The sequence below is a fragment of the Pelodiscus sinensis genome, chromosome 7 (assembly GCF_049634645.1).
Source record: "Pelodiscus sinensis isolate JC-2024 chromosome 7, ASM4963464v1, whole genome shotgun sequence".
Taxonomy (NCBI): Eukaryota; Metazoa; Chordata; order Testudines; family Trionychidae; genus Pelodiscus; species Pelodiscus sinensis.
In genome coordinates, this window is record NC_134717.1 from 71,693,628 (window position 1) to 71,715,786 (window position 22,159).

At 48.2% G+C, this 22,159-nt stretch overlaps 1 protein-coding gene across 3 annotated transcripts in view; it reads right to left on the reverse strand.

Moving 5' to 3' along the window:
- BOLL (boule RNA binding protein) overlaps positions 1–22,159 on the reverse strand; it is a 122,206-nt gene that overhangs the window by 58,579 nt on the left and 41,468 nt on the right. For all 3 annotated transcript variants that reach the window (XR_012905401.1, XM_075934266.1, XM_075934263.1), the window contains exons 6-7: positions 13,027–13,102; positions 7,749–7,876 (exon numbers count right to left, since the gene is read on the reverse strand). Coding sequence is in view for 2 of the 3 variants with exons in the window: in XM_075934266.1 (XP_075790381.1) it covers positions 7,749–7,876; positions 13,027–13,102 (204 nt within the window). In the remaining variant the exon portion in view is untranslated. The remainder of the gene's footprint in view (positions 1–7,748; positions 7,877–13,026; positions 13,103–22,159) is intronic.

Genomic DNA, 22,159 nt, shown 5'->3' on the forward strand with positions numbered 1-22,159 from the left:
TCATCAAGAGAGGAAGAGGCTTTGTGGGTTGTCGGGTGAGAGGAGGCTGATGATTCCTCATCACTGGAAACAATCTCTTCCTCTTGGTAGAGCGACCTGTCAATGGGTGGCAGGGACGATGCTCTGGAAGCAGGAGCCGTCGTCATGAGCTGCTGACCCTCTAATTAAACCCAATACGGTGCCTGCGGATTGAACCCAATACGATGCCCATGGGTTGAACCCCATACAGTGCCCCCGGGTCCCAATAAGGCCAGTTGAGGGGGGAAGAGGCATGGAAGGTGGCAGCCATTGTAGAGGTTGTTGCTGAGCCCCTGGCAGTGTTGGTGATTGAGGTTGTTTCAGGAAAGAATGTCTTGGAGAATAGGTACCAACCATCGAGTCTTCTTCATTGTCACTCGACAAGGGCAGTGCCGAACGTGGAGTAAGCGAGCAAAGGAAGCTGCCCGACGTGGAGGTGCCATTGGTGCCAAATAGCGGTGTTGTGGGTACCAAGAATACCCTGAACTCCTCCTCCATGGTGAATGGTGCTGTCCCTGGTGTATGCAGTGCCAGGGGAAACTGGGATGGAGCTATGGCCACAGTCTGCAGTGCCGACGGTACGGACTGAGAGGGTGTTGGTACTGCATGCTTGTGGCTCCTCAGTGCCGAAGTTGGCATGGGTGCTGACAGTACTGAGTGTGGCTTCTTTGGTGACGGTGGTGCCATGATTGTAGCCGGCTTGATTTTTTCCTCTCTCAGTGCCAACAGCACTGATTTTGCCTTGGCCTTGCCTAAAGGCTTGGAAGGCTTATGTAGGTCCTTTGATCCTCGGGAACCGTTGGTACCTGATGGTCCTGGAGCCTCCCTGTCCAGAACCCTGGTAGACATTGGAGCAGGGGGCAGTTTAGACGCTTGGTCCTGTTTTTTTGAGGGAGAGGCACCTTTGCTGGAGGAAAGGGACCTCTTCCTATTCTGGTCAGAGAAAGAGTCCCTCAAGGAGATGCTGGCCAGCATTGACTTTTCAGACATGGCCAGGGGGTGATGGTTGGCACAGGGGAGATGAATGCTCTGGATCTGTAGCCAGTCTTACCATGTTCTCGAGTGACAGAAGTTTCAATTGGAGCTGCTGTGCCTTCCTTGTGCGAGCTGTGAGCTGTTTGCAGTGCTTGCACTGTGCTGTAATGTGTGTCTGACCAAGGAAGCGCACGCATTTGGAGTGACCGTTGGAGATGGGGATAGAAAGCCTGCAGAAAACATGCATGATAGTGGCACGGCGCTTGCTGTCTGCCACGCATGCACAGCACATCAGAGAGCACTGCAACTATAAATCTCCATGTCGACGCGCAATGGCGCCACAACACCTAAGGTGGAGCACTCACAGGGACACTCTTTGAAGAAGCGGGAAACTTTGAAGAAGCAGGGCAGGGTGCTGAAGTAGAGTGCCTAGGCAGAGTCTCTGAGCAGCCGGAAACCAGGGCAATAAGGAGAACACAGTGTGAGGCAACAAATCAGAGATGCCTTGAACATATGAATGGCCAGTTTTGAGACTCTTCCATGTTGCTCTCAACAAGTTGCCCCACCATTTCCTATGTTTGCCTTTAATCTCCCATGCCTCAACTGCAGAACAAGTAATAAAGAGACTGTTGTTCAAAGAACTAGAGTTTTTAATTGGGGAAAAGAGCAGGGAAATGAAAGAAGTGGAAACCTGAAGAGGGAAGGGGGGGCTGAAAAATGTGAGCCAAACACCCTTTTACGTCCTGAAGTCCTGGAGGTTAGGGTTGCCCTTAAGTTCCCCCCATGTCCTGGGTCCCTGGTGGATCTTGGGGGTGGGGGGAACAACAGAGCTGGGGAGAAGGGACAGGTGTTGTTATTGGGGCAGATGGGGTCCTGGGAGGAAGCCCTCTCCAGACATGCTGCCACGTGCTCCATCACAGCTGTCAGGGAGGCAAAGATAGTCACCTGCTGCCTCGCCTACTACTATCTGGCAGCTTTCCTCTTCTGGCATTCAGCGATTTGGTTCTGGCGCTCTACCCGCATCTCCTCCATGAGGGAGTTCATGCACTCCCTTTGCTCCCTGATCATGTCCTCCCATGTGCATTTTCACCTGCAGATCTGAGTCAGGCAGACAGATGCAGTAAGAGGGGAAATATGCAGTGAACTGGCAGTAATTCCAGCTGCAATGAAAAATTACAAGGGAACACATTACTGGAGATACATTGTGTTAAGCCTAACCCTAATCTGTCAGCCCACACTGAAGTGCTCTGTAAAGACAATCGAGATGTGTTCCACAAGGCATAAGGGAGCGGTTGACAAAGGCTTCCCCTGTCGACCGATCGGCGTCTTGACTCGCACGCTGTGCCGATGATCAGCTGAGCCGGCACAGCGCGGCTGCCACTTTTATATTAATGAAACCAGGGATATTTAAATCCCCACTTCATTGACTATGTCAGGTAGCCTATTTTACATGCCTCTGTTGGCAGAGGCATGTAGTCTAGACATACCCACAGTGATTGGGAGCAGATGCTGACTGAACATGGCCAGAAACCTGGGCCTTATCCTGCACTGCTTTGTGGTTCAATGACGCCAGACCATTTACTGGCAGCATGGTGTGGTAAGGTGTCCTACTGGGGAGGATGGAATAAGGCTAGCCCCCACTCCCAAAAACCTTGTTAGAAGAATCAAAGAGTTCCTATCTGGGGGTATGTCTACACTACAAAGTTAGTTCGAACTAACGGACGTTAGTTCGAACTAACTTTAATAGGTGCTACACTAGCGCTCCGCTAGTTCGAATTTGAATCGAACTAGCGGAGCGCTTAGTTCGAACTAGGTAAACCTCATTTTACGAGGACTAACGCCTAGTTCGAACTAGCTAGTTCGAACTAAGGGCTGTGTAGCCCTTTAGTTCGAACTAGTGGGAGGCTAGCCCTCCCCAGGTTTCCCTGGTGGCCACTCTGGCCAACACCAGGGAAACTCTATGCCCCCCTCCCGGCCCCGGACCCCTTAAAGGGGCACGGGCTGGCTACGGTGCCCGTGCCAGGTGCAAGCCTGCCAGCACCCAGCTAGCAGACCCTGCACCTGGCACGGCACAGAGCCACCCACCCGATGCCCCCCAGCCCACCCCCTCTTGCCGGGACCAGGCTGGCGGCTCCCGGGAGCTTCCCCTGGACTGCAAGAGGCGGGCACCTTCCTGGGCTAGTGCGGACATCGTGGACCTCGTCCACAATCTCCGCACTAGGCACAGGAAAGTGGCCGTCTAGGCCAGGAGAGCTGCCAGCCTGGCCACCCAGGACCAGGTGTGCATGAAAATCAAGGGAGTCCACTGAGACCCCCGACACTGAGCCCTGAGCTTACAATGGCCGTACTGGGTCAGACCAAAGGTCCATCTAGCCCAGTAGCCTGTCTGCCAACAGCGGCCAACCCTAGGGACCCTGGAGAGGATGGACCGAAGACAATGACCAAGCCATTTGTCTCGTGCCATCCCTCTCCAGCCTTCCACAAACTTTGGGCAGGGACACCACTCCTACCCTCTGGCTAATAGGACTCCATGGACCCAACCTCCATCACTTTATCTCACTTCCCTTTAAACTCTGTTCTAGTTGTAGCCTTCACAGCCTCCTGCAGCAAGGAGTTCCACAGGTTAACTATTTGCTTTGTCAAGACGAACAACTTTCTCTTACTAGTTTCAAGCCTGCTACCCATTCCTTTCCTTTGGTGTCCTCTAGTCCTTCTTTATGGGAACTCAGGAAGAACTTTTCTGAATGCACCCTCTCCACCCAACCCCTGCTTTTAGAGACCTCTATCCTGTCCCCCCTCCGTCTCCTCTTTTCTAAGCTGAACAGTCCCAGTCTCTGTAACCTCTATTCATCTGGGACCTGTTCCCAACCCCTGATCATGTTAGTTGCCCTCCCCTCTCCCAGCCTTTCTCTTCCCCTCTCCCACCTCCTTTTCCCAGTGTCCCCCAGTTTTGTTCAATAAAGACAGAGTCAATGTTGGAAGAAACGTTATCTTTATTTTGTACATCAATAAGAAGGGGGGCTAGGGAAGGGTAAGTGGAAGGAGGTGAGGGAGGAATGGGGTACGAGCCCCCGATGGGGAGGACTGGGCTGGCTCTGCGGGCTTCTGGGGGTGGAAGCTCTCCTGCAGCCCCCCAATTGCTCCCTCTCCCCAGATGGCAGCCTGCGGCAAGTGCAGCCGGGCTGATGGCCGAGTGGTGTGATGTGCCCAGTGTGGGCACTCAGGGCACTCCAAGCCAGAACTTCTTTGGAAGCGGGGCACCCCTGAGAACTGTGTGTCCGGGGTGGGGGTCGGGACCCTTTAAGCGCAGCCCTCGGCTAGCCTGAGACAGCATCTCCACGCTCTAAGTCCTCCTTTTATGCCCTGCCGGCACTGCTTCCGGCCATCCTTAAGCCCTGTTCAGAGTCCACTCAATGTGGACTTACTAGTTCGAACTAGCAAAACGCTAATTCGAACTAGTTTTTAGTTCTAGACGCGTTAGTTCGAACTATCTTAGTTCGAATTAACTAATTCGAACTAAGTTAGTTCGAACTAGCACTGTAGTGTAGACGTACCCTGGGAGCTTAATGGAGATGTAGAGGGAAGACTTCCATCCAATTTGCAGAAACATTAACAAGATGCCCTCCCTCCGTGCACACTGCACATCACAACCAATTGCATTAACATGCCTGTAGTAAGAAAAAAATTGTGAACTCACTAGAAGTGCCCTCCCGGGGTCAGTGCTCGACTGGGAGACATCCTGAGAGGAGGGGACTGGGCTCCACCAACATGAACAGATCTTGGCTTTCCTTGATCACCCGCTGGCCATTCTCTTCCTCCTCCTCCTCACCCTCTGCTACCATGCTGTCCTCCATGCTGACACCAAGAATGTCTTGGCCAGACTCAACAGTCAGGCTAGGGAAGCTGGTCAGGTCCCCCCAAGAATCACATCCAGCTGCTTGCAGCCTCCTTTGCCTTGCAGTAGGACTGCCACAGTTCCTTGATCTTCACTTAGCACTTCTGGGAGTTCCAGTTATAGCCTTTAGCCACCAAGCAGCTTGCAATCTTCGCATAAATGTCCATGTTCTGCTTGCTGGTTCAGAGTTCTGAGAGAATGGATTCCTTTCCCAACACCTCAAAGAGGCCCAAGATCTTCCGGACACTTCACCATAGCACTCTTCTGCACCCTGGGAATTGGAGCCCATGGGAGTAGAAGTATTCAAAATAACAGGAGTACTTAAATTTGTCTAAGTCATGGCCATGTGTGCCATGGTATGCAGCTCACTCTAAGATGTACTCAAAACAATGGCCATACAGGAAATTAAATTCAAATATTCCTGGGGCTTTTCCTGTTCAACCTGAGACCAGTAGAGGTGCCAGTTCTGGCCAGAGTGGTTAGAGTGGGTGACTCTAGGATGCCTCCTGGAGGTCAATAACTGACTTCTTTAGTCTTGGGTCTACACTACTGTATATTCAACCATGCAAGGTCAAATTGTGCATTACTCTTCATGAACAGCAGGAGTACTGAAATCAACTTCAGCAGCCCTTAATGTTGACACAACAGGCGTGGCAGTGTGGACGTATTGTTTAGAAAATTGACCTCATGTAGCCAAATTCGGTCTGAACTGCTAGTTTAGACCAGGCCTGGGTCTGCACCTGAGAAGTAAGTTTGAGAAATCCAAAGCAAGGAACAGTTATCAATTACTATCAAACCTGGGGAGTTTATCAGCCTTTGGGATTCTGTGGTCACAGTAGACAGGTATCTATTCAGTTGAAGCAAAATGCAGGACTATGTAGCACTTTAAAGACTAACAAGATGGTTTATTAGATGATGAGCTTTCGTGGGTCAGACCCACTTCCTCAGATCAAATAGTGGAAGAAAACAGTCACAACCATATATACCAAAGGATACAATTAAAAAAAATGAACACATATGAAAAGGACAAATCACATTTCAGAACAGAAGGGCGATGCGGGGGGAGGGGGGAAGGAAGGTAAGTGTCTGTGAGTTAATGATATTAGAGGTGGGGAAAGGCAGATGTCTGTGAGCTAATGGTATTAGAGGTGATAATTGGGGAAGCTATCTTTGTAATGGGTAAGGTAGTTGGGGTCTTTGTTCAATCCTCCCCCTCCCTCCCCCCGGAGAGTGTCAAATTTTAGCATGAATGACAGTTCAGAGGATTCCCTTTCAAGTGCAGATGTCTGGCCCACGAAAGCTCATCATCTAATAAACTATCTTGTTAGTCTTTAAAGTGCTACATAGTCCTGCATTTTGCTTCAGCTACACCAGACTTACACGGCTACATTTCTATTACTATTCAGTTGACAGAGACTGGACCAGTTGTGACTTCATGTTATCAAAAAACTCAGCCGTCCTGAGTTCCAATTTCTTTGCTCTTACTGATAGCCAAAACCTTTAACAGTTCTACATAGTTTTCTGTTATGAATTTCTTTCTGATCTATAATGTCTCATCCTTTATTCTATATTTTAAAAAACAGATGAGGCCAAATAAAGTGAGAACTGAAACTAAGTATACTTGTTATATAATGCATGTTAAAAGTCAAAGACTTCCTAGGACAAGGCAAATGTAAAAAGTATTAACATAATGTAAAACAGGAACAATGTAAGCTATAGTAATGATCACCAGTTAACTCCAGACAGTTTAATTACATTATATGATGCAGTTACATTCAGAAAAGCAGCCAGTTCCTTAGCTGTCAAAATACACGTAGATAGAGAAGATGGGTATGGTAATATCTTTTATTGGACCAACTTCTGTTGATGAAAGTAGTAAGCTTTTGAATGAACACAGAGCTCTTTGTCAGGTCTAGGGAATGTAGTCCGAAGCTACAACTACACAAAATAGCTTACAGTGGCACAGCTGTACAGACACAGCTGCACTGCAGTAAGGTCTCCCCTGGAGCTGCTCTGGGAAGGGGGAGATGGTGGAGGAGGAGGCTGAAGATGATGATTTTTTTTAAAGGGGAGACAACCTGCCACCTTCCACCTGACCACTAGGTGGTAATGTTGGTGGTTGTTCACCTATTGGGGGAAATGGAAAAAAAGGGGGGGGGGGAGACAGTGAGTTATAGATTACTGTAATAAATCATAAAACCAGTTTCTCAATGTAATCCATGATTTTTAGTTGTCACTTACCATCCCACTTTGGAAGCCCTACAGGATAACACCAAACAATAACAATCCATATTTGATAGGGACCACATCCTGAAAGACATCTTTCCCAAACCATCTTTTCTGGCCTTCATCAACTCCCCAACCTCTCCATGCTCATCATCAGAAACAAGCTCCACACAGACTGGGACACATCAAATGAAAGTGGCACACCACGTGCCAGAACAATAGATGCAAAATTTGTAGATATAGCTTCACTACTATGATGATCAACACCCCCCACAACATGCATTTCAAGATCTACTGGTCTTACACATGCCTATCACAACATTTGCACTAAATGCCAAAACAACAACTATGTGGGTGAAACCAGACAATCACTACACTCTCAAATGAATTAATGCAGAAAAATGATGAGACACAACTACCATATCATATGTGGGTGAGCACTTTTCACAGTAGTAATTAATTCTCTTCAGAACTGTATCTGTTTTGTATAATAAGGAGAGAAGAAAGAATAAAAGATGGAAAATACAATAAAGAAGAATATGGAAACAAGCTTTATGGAACAGAATCTTACCAATAAGCCAGTTGTGAGACAAATACAGTATTCTAATATTATAATATTTCAGATATTACTTACAGGCCATGGCTGTGGAACAGATGCAACTTCAGGAGTATGAAAATAAGCTACTCCATTGTGATAAGTGTAAGGATATCCAGTTGAAGTGGTCAAGTACATTGTTCCGGCTGCTGGCATTATGCTAGATCCTAAAATGAACAATTATGGTTGAAAATAAAATTAAACAAATTTACAGATTTTAAAACAAGTAATGGAAAATTCCAAAGCACATTTTATTTTTCCAACATGAATCAAATTTTATATTCTCTATATCTACTCTATGTTACTGCCCTGCATCTGTGTACAACAGGAAAATATCTCAAACAAACCACAGATGTTGCACCATCTGGTGGAGTGCATTTTAAATCCTAGACAGGAACTATGTTTCTAGCTAAAATGTGACAGTTCAATATATCTTTTTTTTAAATCCATGGTGACAGCCTCTGTTTGCTAATAAATTCTAACATCTTCTCTTGTAAACTGTAAATTGTTAATTGGATTTTCTAAAGGCTTTGGTACTCCATAGGGTTAACACATTATGTAGGTGAAATTCCCCAGTTTAAAGTCAAGCTTAGGAAAGAAAGCTGATGGAGAGGTAAATGGAAATCCGACTCCATTTTGGACAGGAAGTTAAGATTGGGCTTCACAATCACCTGGCCCTTATGTACCTAATTATATGGTAGTGTAGCAATTAATGCATCAATTCTCCAGCTCTCTTTGCAGAGATGATGACTTTAAGAAAAGCTATCTTTACAGACCAATGCACCAAATACATTTTCTTGAGGGGTTCAAAGGGAGGACCCATGAGTTTAACTAGAGCAAGGTTTAAAGTTCCCAAATTTTGGACAATGTTTCTCCCTTGTCTAAGAAAACATATTTGCAGAACACAGAGACAGTACAATCAGAAAATACAGATCTGTGTTTAATATGCTTGACAGCTAAATTCCCTGCAAACCAGGATTTAAGGAGAGGAAAGTGGTTCAGTTTCCTGATGTCAGTTTGGGGAATCTTCAAAATAATCTACAATGGTGTAAAAGCTACTCTCAGACAATTGCAGATTTTAATTAGTATAGTGACTATACTATTACAAAGCAATTTCAAAAAACACCTGGAAAGACAAGCTGAAGAACTTGGTTTCATTTACAAGTTTGAAACCTGTAATCAACGTTTGAACAAAGTCCTGAGCTGGATGGGTTGCTACATTCCACACCCTAATGACATAAAAAGCTAAGCACCAGAAACTCACAGCTCACTCTATTAGCCTCATTTTAGCACAGACACTCTAAGTATTTTTTCCCTATATTTTCCTTCTCTTTCCCTCCCCATACCCTCTCTTTCTCTGCTATTTATTTGTACCCTAAACCCCTTACTCCATTCATCTGAAGAAATGGCTTGTGCCCACAAAAGCTCATGATACCATCTACATTTTTTATTCATCTCTAAGGTGCTGCAAAACTATTCTTTATTTTTTAAGTTTTTTTCAGTTACAGACTAACATGGCTACCCTCTGAGATTTTAATTAGACAGGAACAGAAACAGAGCCGAAAGTAAGTGGTGGAATAGACAGTAACCTCAGTGATGGTTCTTCACTCAGGTACTGGAAGAGAGACAAGGTTCTTGGGATCTATAGTAGTGACCTGTGCAGGCTGATTTATGCCAAGATGTGTAATGAAGAGACAACTATGCCATTAAAAGACTCCAAAATACTCCAATATAGGACTTTATGCTGGTGGAGAGGGCAGTGTTGCCGGAAGGATTCAACCTGGGAATTTTCAAGCCTTATGCAACGGTATCAGTTTTTAGTGTTGTGCCATAAACTATTTTGATGCTACAGAACTGAGCAGCAATGGCTCAGGGAGTCACCAAGCAGATTCCAGTCTTGGCCTTTGCTGAAAAATGGCACAGAAGCTCAAGTAGAAAAGTTTGTCACAGAGGAGAGAACCTCAGGATTCATCGTGGCCTTGACACCAGTCATGGGCCGGTCAGAGTTTCCAGCTGAAGATGTTCTGAGGCCAGATGAGTCTAAAACCTAAGGTCTCTCTCCCTTCTGGCCTGGGGAGTAAAGGCATGGCAATGACAGGAAAGCCGATGTTACCCAAAACCAGAAGAATGGATGTGGGTATCTGATTCAGGAATACCTTGGACAAGAGTGATAGAGATGTAGCCGTGTTAGTCTGGGGTAGCTGAAGCAAAATGCAGGACAATGTAGCACTTTAAAGACTAACAAGATGGTTTATTAGATGATGAGCTTTCGTGGGCCAGACCCACTTCCTCAGATCAAGTGGTTCTGGCCCACGAAAGCTCATCATCTAATAAACCATCTTGTTAGTCTTTAAAGTGCTACATTGTCCTGCATTTTGCTTGGACAAGAGCCTCCTCAAGCTCAGCACCTGCCATAGTTCTGGTAAAGATACCCAGACAGAGAACAAGGGAATGGCTACTTGCACTGTTTTAAAATTAACTAACTACACTACACTGAACTAAACACTGATAACTATTTACAAGCTTACAATAAAAGATTATAAGGTAGTCTAGTCCTGAGGACAGGATCTGGTAAGTTCTGTCTGCTCTCTGCAGCAGCAGTGAAGTAGCTGAGTAGGATGTGTATTCTGTTATACAGAGTAGGGTGAGGATGTCATTCTTGTGTATACCCAGGGGAAATAACTTTTCAAGGCAGTTTGGGTGAGTCTAGACCACAGGGCTTTTTCGAAAAAAGTGGCCTTTTTTCAAAAAAACTTTCCCTGCATCTAGACTGCTGCTGAATTCTTTCAAAAGTAAATTGAAAGAACGCAGCAGTTTTTTGACCACAGAAAACCTCGTTTTACGAGGAATAATGCCTTTTTTCCAAAAGTGCTCTATCGAAAAAAGGCACTATATAATGCAAACTATGCTTTTTCAAAAGAGAGCATCCAGACTGCCTGTGTGCTCTCTTTCGAAAAAGTGGCTTGTCTTTTCGAAAGTACTGGTTGTAGTCTAGATGCTCTTTTTCGAAAGTATCTTTCGAAAAAGCCTCTTTTGAAAGAGGCTTGCAGTCTAGACGTAGCCTTTGGCAGCTCAATACCAGGAGTTACCAAACCCACAAGATACAACACAGAGACCCTTGGATAAGAACAAAGTGTTTTATATTCAGTTTGTAATACAAAACTCTGTAATATTGATAAAACAATTACAATGCAAAGGTACTAAATATGACTGTTCTGCATAAGATAAGCCTTTCATCTATGGATTCACACTCTTTGCCAGGACACTTCATCAGTATGTTTTCAGAGTCTTCCCAAAACTTCAAAAATGGAAAATAAAGCAACAAGCATGCAATTTTGGATAAGCATATATGTATTTGAATGTTATTTTGTGTTAAATTGCAATAATCTTAACAGATTATTGAAAAATTTCCAAATTCCCAATGCTGACAATTTTTTCAGCCATTTTAAACATAAAAAAAAAAACAAGCTTTCATTAAAGTTTTGTTTTTCAATTAACTCTAGTTTACAGTAACTAAAAACTACTAATAATAAAGTATCATAAATAATCTTTGGATACAAGAAAATAAAGCTATCTATTCAGGTCAAAATGAAACATCATTATCTAATCATCACAAATCATGACCCTAATATTAGAAACACTGAAAGAAATAAAATGTAAAAAAAGGAAAATAAACAATCAATTAATGCTATTAACCAAAGTCAGAAATAAAGGTGGAAAAATAACTATTTGATAATGATATCACTCTTGGAAGTTTGTGTTTTGCATCAGATACACCAGTCCTGCAGGTATAAGTACTGTTAAACCAAACCTGAGGGAGACCAACTATAAATTTATAGAAACTAGAAACAGTGAAACCCTATTCCATCGCCTAACAATTCAGTATTCCCTATAACGCATTTACTTGTACAACATAGTCAACTGAATATTTCAAGCAATGTGCCTTTTATTACTTCTTTTGTGAGATCATCCCATACCCCAATAGATTTTAATCTCTGAAACTCATTCCTGATATTCAGCCTAAATTTTCCATTTTTAAATTGCATTATTTTGCTGCTGGTTACAGCCCTTCAGGGTCCTAAGTAGTTGGTATCGTATTTACATTTTTCAAACACCACACCAACCCTTAGTCAGAGGTTAGTTGGGGTATTCCTAATATTTCCTATCTTCTCTCATTAGGTCAGTTCCTCTAGGTCTCTAATCACATTTGCTGATTTTCTCTAAATTCCCTCCACTTTGTCTGATCTTTTTGGTAATATGCTGAACAAAAATAAATGGAGTATTTCAAATGTGTTTGTTCCAGAAGAACATGGAGGGGGATCTCTTGATCCATAACATGGTGCATTTTGTGTATGCAAGCTCCAAACTATGTTTACTTTTTTTGCAGGCATTTCACTGCAATAACAGGTACGGAAATATTTTCCTTCTCTTGTAAAAAGCACAAAAATGGGCCATTTACCATAAAAAATGTTTTGAAAAGTTTTTGAAGAACTGAAGAAGTAATGCATCATTCCTGTATCAATATGGGACAGGTGACACTAGAGAATAGGCAAGGGGAGTGAATAACTAAACATACATATGCCAAAGAGCCTTTTGTACCCACAGAATTCCCTTGCCTCCCTTAGGTGCAGCGTCTGAAGTAGATAAGAGGAACACATACCAACAATATATAATCGTGTATAAGTCTCCTTCAATGTGGCAGTAGGATGAATACACTCTCACATCTTGCCATGCTTAAATCATATCTATGATGCAATGACTGCTGCCTTGTTATGGCTGTGGCCTTTTCCAGGACATCTGAGTCTACCTGCTATCACTGGCAATACTTCAACAGCTATGACATTTAAACATGGCTTCATACATCACACATGGGGAGCTAATGTTCCTTACAGCAGCATATGTACCATGTCAATATAACATGTGCTTGTTCCCAATAGGAAAATGCTGTATTCAGCAGTCTGCCACTTACTCTTTTCCTGAAATTAAAACATATCTGTCTTTAACTTTGATGCTCTGTCACCATAAGGGCTTGTGGCAGTTGGGAAGAGGAATATTGCCATACTACAGTCACATTCCATGAGTTCAAACTTCCCTTCCATGCAATATTCAAAGGAACATACTGTGGGGCTAATGCTGGTGCCTGGAGATCTGGTTCTTTTGACATTTTTATTAGTATGTCAGTGCTTCCACCTGCTGACTATTCTAATTATATTCAATGCTTTGGATTAGTACAGTACAGGTCCTTCACAAGATATTTTTGGTTAAAAGAGTTATATTTATATCACATACAGCTAAAGAATATAGTGAAAATACATACGAGGAATCCCTACTTGTTGCTTTCTTATTGCTGGACCAATATTCAGTTTCTTATCCTTATAATTAAGTTTTTCAGCCTAAAACAAAACAAAGAAAAATACTTAATATTCAGTATTTTTACTTTTTATTTTTGGGTGCATATAACTACTGAAAGTAAAACTAGAAGCAGCTGATAGTGAACACACCCAACAAGCTTCTTTCAGATCGCAGATCAGGCCCATATGCAATGGGGGTGCAAAGGGTAGGAATGCACCCCCCATGGTTCCCCCAGTCAGCGAGGGGGGGCTCCATGGCTGCCTTGCAGGTGGCCTGCAGCTGCAGTTCAGCCCCCCCCTTTCTCCTGCAGGGGGGAGCCTGCGCTGGCGCTAAAGCCTGGCACTCTCTTGCGAGGCTGGAGCACCAGCACCAGCTTCCGCGCGTGCGTGCGTGCGTGTGTGTAGGGAAAGCCCTGAACCTCACTGCGAGATCAGGCTTGTGGGGAAAAAAGCACCCCCCCTCTCCTTGTGAGTTGTTGCTGCTGCTGCTCTTGCCGCCGGAGCCAGCCTGTGGAGCACAAGCTGCTGCAGCCCAAGCAGTAGCCAGCACGCTGTACTCTGCAGGAGAATCTTTTTTTTCCCTCTCCACACACAATTTATTGGACAGAAAACCTAGACTGACCTCATGTGGGTGGGCCCCAGGCTGAGCCCACCTCCCTTCCAGCAGGAGGTGGGGAACAGGCTGTTCAAGAAGGCAGCAGCAGTGAACCAGGGGAGCAGCGTAGAACCCAGCAGCAGATGCAGGGGACACCCCCCAGCTCTGGCTGAGGAGCAGAAGGCAGCATCATTCCCCAGGGCCAAAGAAATGCTGATGCTGTAACTGCTGGAGGCAGGTGAAGTGCTCACCCCCCTTGCCTCCCAGCCAAGCACATCTCTTGGACAGAGTACCAAAGCCTGGGAAGAGGAGCTCTTGGCAGGGGTCATCCTGGGGCTCAGAGCATGTGTGCCCGGCAAGACCAGGCCAAGGCTGGCTGAGTTCCTGGCAGTATGGTGAGTGCTCAGCATGGTCCACAGCTCTTGTTTTGCCTTTAATGTCCAGCTCCATTTTAAAAGCAGTTCCTGCCTCCATATGCAGTCCTGGCTCTGCCCCAGCCACGCAAGGCCCCAGGCTCAGATCTGGGTGGTGGCCTGGCCCCTTGGGGCTGGCTGCAGCCCCTCCAGCTAATCAAGTATCTAGGAGACATAGGGCCATTCCTGAGAAGCAGGTGTTCCAGGGCACCTGAATACCAGCATCTCAGTTTACACACTTCTTTAAAAAGTTGCTGCCTGCACTGCGTGCCCAGTAGTGCCCCCCAAGCTTTGCTTGGACATGCTACCTGGAGGCTTTTCCCGCTGCTCCCACTGGCCAAAATCTGGCCAATGGGAGCAGTAGGAGTCAGTGTCCGGGACTGGCGCAGAGCCCAAAGACAAGTGCCCCCCACCCCTCATGCCCAGAACCCCACAACCCAGCTCCCTCCCACACACACAACTGAGACTCCACACCTCCAGCCTGCTACTGCCCTCTCCCCCTGGCCAGACATCCTACCCCCAGCCCACTCCTGTACCCACCCTTTCTCCTGCAGCCTCCTTCCTGGCCACACACTACACCCTCCCTTGCTCTTGCCCCCTTCCCAGCCAGACACTGTACTCCCAGCCTGCTCTTGCACCTTACCTCCATTCAGACCTTGCACCCTCAACCCCCTCCTGCATCCCATCCCCACTCAGATCCTGCACCCTACCTCCCACACAGATCATGCACCCTCATTCCTCTTGCTGGCAGCCCTGTCCCACACACTCAACAACCCATTTTTGTCCCAAACCCAGAGCCTGGGGGGGTCCCCCAAATCCACTAACTCTGGAACCCCCGAAGAGTAAATCTGGCCTATGGAAAGCCCTGAACCTCAGTCCTCCCTGTCCCATCCCCTCCCCCCGATGGGGCTGGAGTGACAGAGGAATGAGATGTCTCAGCTGGGGGCCACATCAGGAAGAGTTGGCAGTTTTTGGAGGATTGGGTTTTTTTGCTTTTCATTTGTGTGGTCCCCAACTGATTTTTCTGTGGGTCAGTGGCCCAAAAATGGTTCCCCACCTCTGCCACAAATAAAGAAAACATAGGAACCTTTTGTGCAGACATAAATTAATATTTATATTTTTTAAATGAAGTTTGATAAACTAACCATATAAAGTTAAAGTGCTTAGTCTGTTTAATAATTTAAATTAATATTTCCTTTCTTACTGGTTAAATTAAACTGTTCTCCATAGCTGCAGTACTAGCAAAATGGCCCAAGCATAATTATGCAATTAACAACGAATTTCCATTAGCAACTGGTGGTCCACAGAAAGGTTTGCACTGAGCCAGCTGGGGTTTGAGAAAAAAACAGTTACTTACCTGTAACTGTTGTTCTTCGAGATGTGTTACTCATGTCCAATCGAATCAGGTGTGCGCACCCCGTGCACTGCGTCTTCCGGAGCGTTTTCCCTAGCAGTACCCGTAGCGCTGGCAGGGCGACCCCTGGAGTGGCGCTGCCATGGCGGGGCATAAATACCCCTCCCGGCGCTGCCTCACCTCAGTTCCTTCTTGCCGGACGCTCTGACGAAGGGGGGGTGGGGGTGGGGGTGGGGGAATCGAATGGACATGAGCAACAGATCTCGAAGAACAACAGTTACAGGTAAGTAACCGTTCTTTTCTTCTTCAAGTGGTTGCTCATGTCCATTCGAATCAGGTGACTTCCAAGCCAACCCCACTTCAAGGAGGAGGGGTCAGAGCACTCAGAAAGAGAAGTCCACGAAAGTTGAACAATCCAAACAAATTTATTCAACCAAGCGAACACAGAAAACTGTAAAAAGTACAATATGACACAGATAACAAACATATTTACAATACAGAGCTGAGGACTTCAGAGCCCACCCCTGTGTCCTCCATGGCTGCTGTGCCAGCGCGTAGTGCGCCGTAAAGGTATGGAGTAACGACCACGTGGCTGCCCTTCAGATTTCAGTGATTGGAACCTGTGCCCCAAAAGCTACAGAGAATGCCTGTGCCCTGGTGGAATGTGCTGTAAACCAGGGCAGGACCTCCCAGGCCAAGGAATAACACTCCCTGATACACCCCGCAACCCAACTGGACAACCTCTGGGTCGATATGGGAAGCCCTTTCATCCTGTCAGTGACAGCGATAAACAATTGTGGATTTGCGAAAGGGTTTAGTCCTATCAATATAAAAGGCTAGTGCACGTCTAGAAACCAGAGAATGGAGCACTTGCTCCTTAGGGGAGGTGTGGGGCTTTGGAAAGAAAACCGGGAGGTAAATTTCTTGGGAAAAATGGAACGATGACACCACCTTGGGGAAAAAGGCTGGGTGAGGGCGGAGCCTCACATTATTGTCAGAAAACACTAGGTAGGGCAGGTTTACAGTTAACGCCCTGAGCTCGGAGACCCTGCAAGCTGACATAATGACCACAATGAATGCAACCTTCATAGAGAGGTGCTTTAAAGAACACGTGGCCAAAAGAGCGGCTAAAAGAGGGGCGACACAAGTCTAGACAACACGAGGTTACGGTCCCAAGCGGGAAGAGGGAGTCTAACTGAGGGATACAACTCATCCAAACCCTTAAGGAACCATTTGACAGGGTCAGAAAACAGAGAAACTCCTGCCGAACCAACATGGAAGGCGGAGAAAGATGCCACATGGACTTTGATAGAGGAGGTAGAGAGGCCACTGGACCTAAGTTCAAAGAGGTAGTCCAGAATGGACGGGACAGGTGCACAGGACGGGTGCACTCCCCTTCTGGACGCCCAAGATGAGAAGCGCTGCTACTTGGCTGCGTACGATCGCCTGGTAGACGGTTTCCTACTACCTAGGAGCACCATCTGCACCTCCTGGGAACATTCCCTTTCCGGTTGGGTCAGCCATGGATAAACCAGGCTGTCAGGTGGAGAGAGCTGAGATTCGGGTGAATCATGGTCCCCCTGTCCCAAGGTTGGGTCAGGAGATCCCGAAGCAGCAGGAGCGTTATAGGCTCCTCGCTGAGCATGTCCACCTGTATAGGGAACCAGAACTGTCTGGGCCACCGAGGGGCTATCAAGGTGACCGTGGATCTGAAGGTCTTGACCCTGATCAGAATCCTGGGAATTAGGGGAAACAGAGGGAAAGCATAAAAGGATGCCCGCTGGCCACGTCACCATCATGGCATCCCCCCAGGAGTGTTCCCCCAGCCCCAACAGGGAGCAGTAACTCAGGCACTTGGTATTGCATGCCGAGGCAAATAGGTCTAGTAGGGGACAGCCTCACCTGCAGAAGAGCTGATGAAGAGCCGAGTCCTTGAGAGACCACTCATGAGCTCCGAAGGACCTGCTCAGAGCGTCGGCCAGCAAGTTTTTGCACCCCAGCAGGTACTCTGCCTGCAAAACTATGTCGTACTCTACGCACAGGTCCCAGAGGCACAGAGCCTCGCAGCAGAGGGGAGGCGACCAGGCTCCCCCCTGCAGGGCCCTTGTGACGGAAACACAGGCCTCCACTTGTTTGGAGGAACGACCACGAATTAGCGATTTGTCCAGGTACGGAAAAACGTGTACCCCTTTTTTGCGGAGCAACACCACTACGACTGCCATGCATTTTGTAAAGACCCTCGGTGCTGTTGAAAGGCCAAATGGGAGCACTGTAAATTGGAAGTGGCATCGGGAAACAATAAAACGGAGAATCCTCCTGTGGCTGGGTCTTATTGCCACATGGAAGTATGCATCCTTGAGATCGAGAGTTGCGTACTAATCTCCTAACTGTAAAACCGGAATGACAGAAGCCAGGATTACCATTCTGAACTTGGATTTCACGACCGCCTTGTTGAGGTCTCTGAGATCTAAGATGGGACGAACCTCGCCCTTGGGTTTTAGGACAATGAAATATCGGGAGTAAAACCCCTTGCCCTCCAGATGTGAAGGGAGCCTCTCCACAGCTCCCTTTTGGAGGAGCGCTAACACCTCTTGGCGGAGCGTGCCTTCATGAGAGGTGTTCCTGAAAAGGGATGGGGCGGGCGGGTTGGAAGGGGGCGAGCCCAGAAAAGGGATGGTATAGCCACTCCTGACTATCCTTAGGACCCAGGCGTCGGTCGTGATTTCTGCCCAGGCCTTAGCAAACTGGGATCACCTGGCCCTAAACAGGGGCTAGAGTGGGAGGCTGGTGCACGACTCTCTAGCAGCCTGTCAAAATTGGTGCTTATGCTGCTGGGAGGGACCTTGACCAACCCCACAGGGGTTGTCCCCTCTCGGGTGGTGTCGATGACCCCTTGTGGACGAGGGACCCGCAGCCGCCCCCGCACTCACACTGGGAGCACGAGGACGGCGTCTCTAGTAATCCCTGCAGGGGACCTGGGACTGCGTTCTCCCCTGCTGTCTGTAGGGCAGCTGAGGACGCTGAGGGTCCGGCGTGTGAATCCCCAAAGACTGAAGAGTAGACCTCGTGTCCTTAAGTGTATGGAGCCTGGAGCCTGTATGCTCCAAAAACAAGGCTTTCCTGTCAAACGGCAGGTCTTGGATCGTAGTTGGGACGTCCGGAGGTATTCCAGACACCTGCAGCCAGGCACCATGGCACATAACCACACCTGACACCCTGGTGAGGGCTGCAGAGTCAACCGCGTCCAGGGAAGTCTGGAGGGCCGTGCAGGCGATGGTTCTGCCCTCAGATGTCATGGCCGCAAACTCCTGACGGGCCTCGGCAGGCAGCTTGTCCTTAAACTTATCCATGGCCTGCCAGGTATTAAAAGCATAACGACTCAGCATCGCTTGCTGGTTAGCAATGTGGAGTTGCACCCCACCAGTGGCATATACCTTACGGCCCATCAGGTCAAAGCGCTTGGGCTCCGTAGATTTCGGGGACAGCCCTGGCTGGGGCAGCTGTTCCTTTTGGGCCGCAGCCTGAACGACCAAGGACCCCAGAGCAGGTTGGGAGTACAAGAGTTTGTGCCCTGACTGGGGAACGTAATAGCGCCTCTCGACTCCTTGGTAATTTTGGTGACGGTTTTATTAAGTGGAAAAGCCAAGCGGGCGGGCGCATCGTCCGAGAGGATGTCAATCATGGGGTCCGTGTCCTCCACTACTGGCTCCACAGGGACACCCAGATTGGAGGCCAGACGCCTAAGCAGCTCCTGATGTGCTTGGGCATCCATAGTAGGCAACGCCAGTGCGGGATCCACCAAGGCTTCATTGGGAGACGATGATGACAACGACTCTTGGATTGGTGCCGGGCCCAGCGTAGGAACAGGCTGAGGCGCCAGTTGGACAGGCGGTACTGCTTGTGGAAGCAGCTCCGGTACCAAAGCCTGTGGCTCAGCCGCGGCATCCAAAGCAAACAACCTCTGGGGGAAGGAGGGGGTCGCGACAACGACGCCGATGGTTCCATTGGGCGCCCCGAGGCTCCTGACACCACAGAGGAGGGCACAAGCCCCTGCCACTGGTGGTAAGCCCATGGCGTCCAGAAGGGCCATTGTGGTTGAGGCGGCCAAGGCTGCTGTACCCGTGAACGATCACGACAATGCCTGGAACGGGATCTTTGAACCGAGGAAGCTCCCGAGGTCTCCAACCTGAACGATGCCACATCAGAATCCGACGAGTAGTCAGACTCCGGCAAGGGAGGCGCAGATGACGAATGTCCCGCCACCGATGGAGGGGCAAACCTGGCCATGGACTCGGGTTTGCCTGCGTGTGCCCGATGAGGGCGTACCGGCACTAGGAAGACCGGTCCCGGTGCCGTTAGCGGTGCCTGTTGTGGCACCGGGAGAACAGGTCCCGGTTCCAGGAGTGGAGTTGGTGCCGGGAGGACAAGCCCCGATGCCCGGGGTGGAGCCCGGTCCAGCACTGGAAGAACTGGTCCCGGTGCCGGATGCGGTGCTGACACAGGGCATGGCTGCGTGGCCAAAGTCGGTACCGGTTGCGAGAATAACCCGAAGAAGCTGACATCACCGGCGATGGCGGTACCAGGAAGGCCCACGGGGTCGATACTGGTGCCTGCAATGGTGCCAAAACGTGCATCAGTGCTGAAGAGGCTGATGCTAAAGGGCCTAGTGCCGACGACTGGAATGGCACCCCTGGAAAGCTGCTCAGCGCCAGCGTTGATGATGACAGTGCCGTAGACGTTGCTACAAGGCCAGAGTGATACGGCACCGGTGCAGCCAAGACGAGGTCTGGGAGAGATCCCAGCACCGAGGAGGGTCGAGTCCACTGAGTGAAGCCTGGCGGCCTGCATTGAGACCAGCACCGATAAGTGGCCAGTGCCATCTGGTCATGCCGGTGCGGAAGCGAAGCCGGATCCAACACGGCCTCCGGCGTAGGCAACCTCGATTCTGCTGCCTCAACCAACGACGGAGGGGAGGTAGTGAGGCTAATGAGGTCCTGCGCAACCTAAAAGGTGTCCGGCATGGAGGGGCAGTGCGAGGGTAGTTGTCCTGGACTGGACGGACGTCCCACTTACTTACGCCGCACCATGGTGGATGAGGACGTGTGCACCGCGGTGGAGGCTCTACTTGGACTTGTGGTTCGGAGACCTACCATGAGACGTTCTTGACCTCTTCGGTGCCGGAGAGTGAGACCGGTGCCGGGCCCTCGACTCCGAGGCCTGGCCTCGGGATGGAGCATCTCACGTGGACGATGGTGCACTGTGCACCGCAGAGTGCCCAGCCGGTGCCGGCTGCAAAGCCGCCTCCATGAGGAGAAGTTTTAGATGAAAGTCTCTCTCCCTCTTAGTGCGCGGCTTAAAAGACTTGCAGATCTTACAGGTATCTGTAAAATGGCCCTCACCCAGACACTTCAGACAACTGTCGTGAGGGTCTCCCTTGGGCATGAACTTTGCGCAGACAGTGCACGCCTTAAAGCCTTGCGGCCCTGGTATTCCTCACCCCCGAAGGGGGAGAAGGAAAAAACAAAGAGACACTAACTAATTGAACTACTAAGAACTATCTACAATACTAAGAGAAACGGGAACCATTAACTGACCTAAGAGAGAGACACGCTCCAACGACTGTCACGGGCGGAAAGAAGGAACTGAGGTGGGGCAGCGCCGGCAGGGGTACTTATGCCCCGCCATGGCGGCCTCACTCCAGGGGGCGCCCTGCCAGGGCTATGGGTACTGCTAGGGAAAACGCTCCAGAAGATGCAGTGTGCACCCCTGATTCGAATGGACACGAGCAACCACTCGAAGAAGAACCAATGTGTTAATGGGATGGGAAAAAGCTCTGTTGTGGGGGAATGGGTGGGTGAGCGAGGCTGGTGGCATGTGTAACATGACTGGGGGAACAGTGCTCTCACCGACGAGGAGCAGCTCGGGTCCAGCCCTGCCTGCACTCACCTGGCCCTGGCCTCACACCGAGCAGGTAGAGTAGCAGCAGGCCGGGGCATCGGAAGGAGCAGAGGGACATAGCAGCTGCGCTGCCTGCCATTATCCCAGAAGGCAATTTCTATTAAAACCTTTATTACTGTATAAATTTTTAGTATGTGAAAATCATTTCACCAATCACTGTTTCTGCTCAAATTTTTCATTAGCCTCTCTTAGGCTGTGTCCAGACTCGGGTTTTTTCGGGAAAAGTAGCCTTTTTCCGAAAAAACTTCACCTGCGTCTAGACTGCAGCCGCGTTCTTTCGAAATTAAATTGAAAGAACGCGGCTTTTCTTTCGACGGCGGTAAACCTCATTTCACGAGGAAGAACGCCTTCTTTCGAAAGTGCTTCTTTCGAAAGAAGGCGTTCTTGAATGTAAATAGGGCTTCTTCAAAAGAGAGCATCCAGACTCACTGGGTGCTTTCTTTCGAAAAAGCGGCTTGCTCTTTCGAAAGTTCTGCGTGCAGTCTAGACGCTCTCTTTCGAAAGAGGCTCTTTCGAAAGTATCTTGCAGTCTAGACATAGCCTTAGGCATACTTATAGCATGCCTATTTTGAATTCCTTTATATTTTAAAAAAATTGTCAGTCCACATTTACAAAAAAAGCACACAACCCCAAAATTCCTGCATACGGGCCTGTTGAGACCGTACTTCAAATACTAAGAAACAACATGTTTACTGCCTAAGCACTTGGCTTTATTTTGCAAAAATGACCAATTGTGTACCAATATGTACATGGTGCGCATTGTGATGCTGGGATGGTAA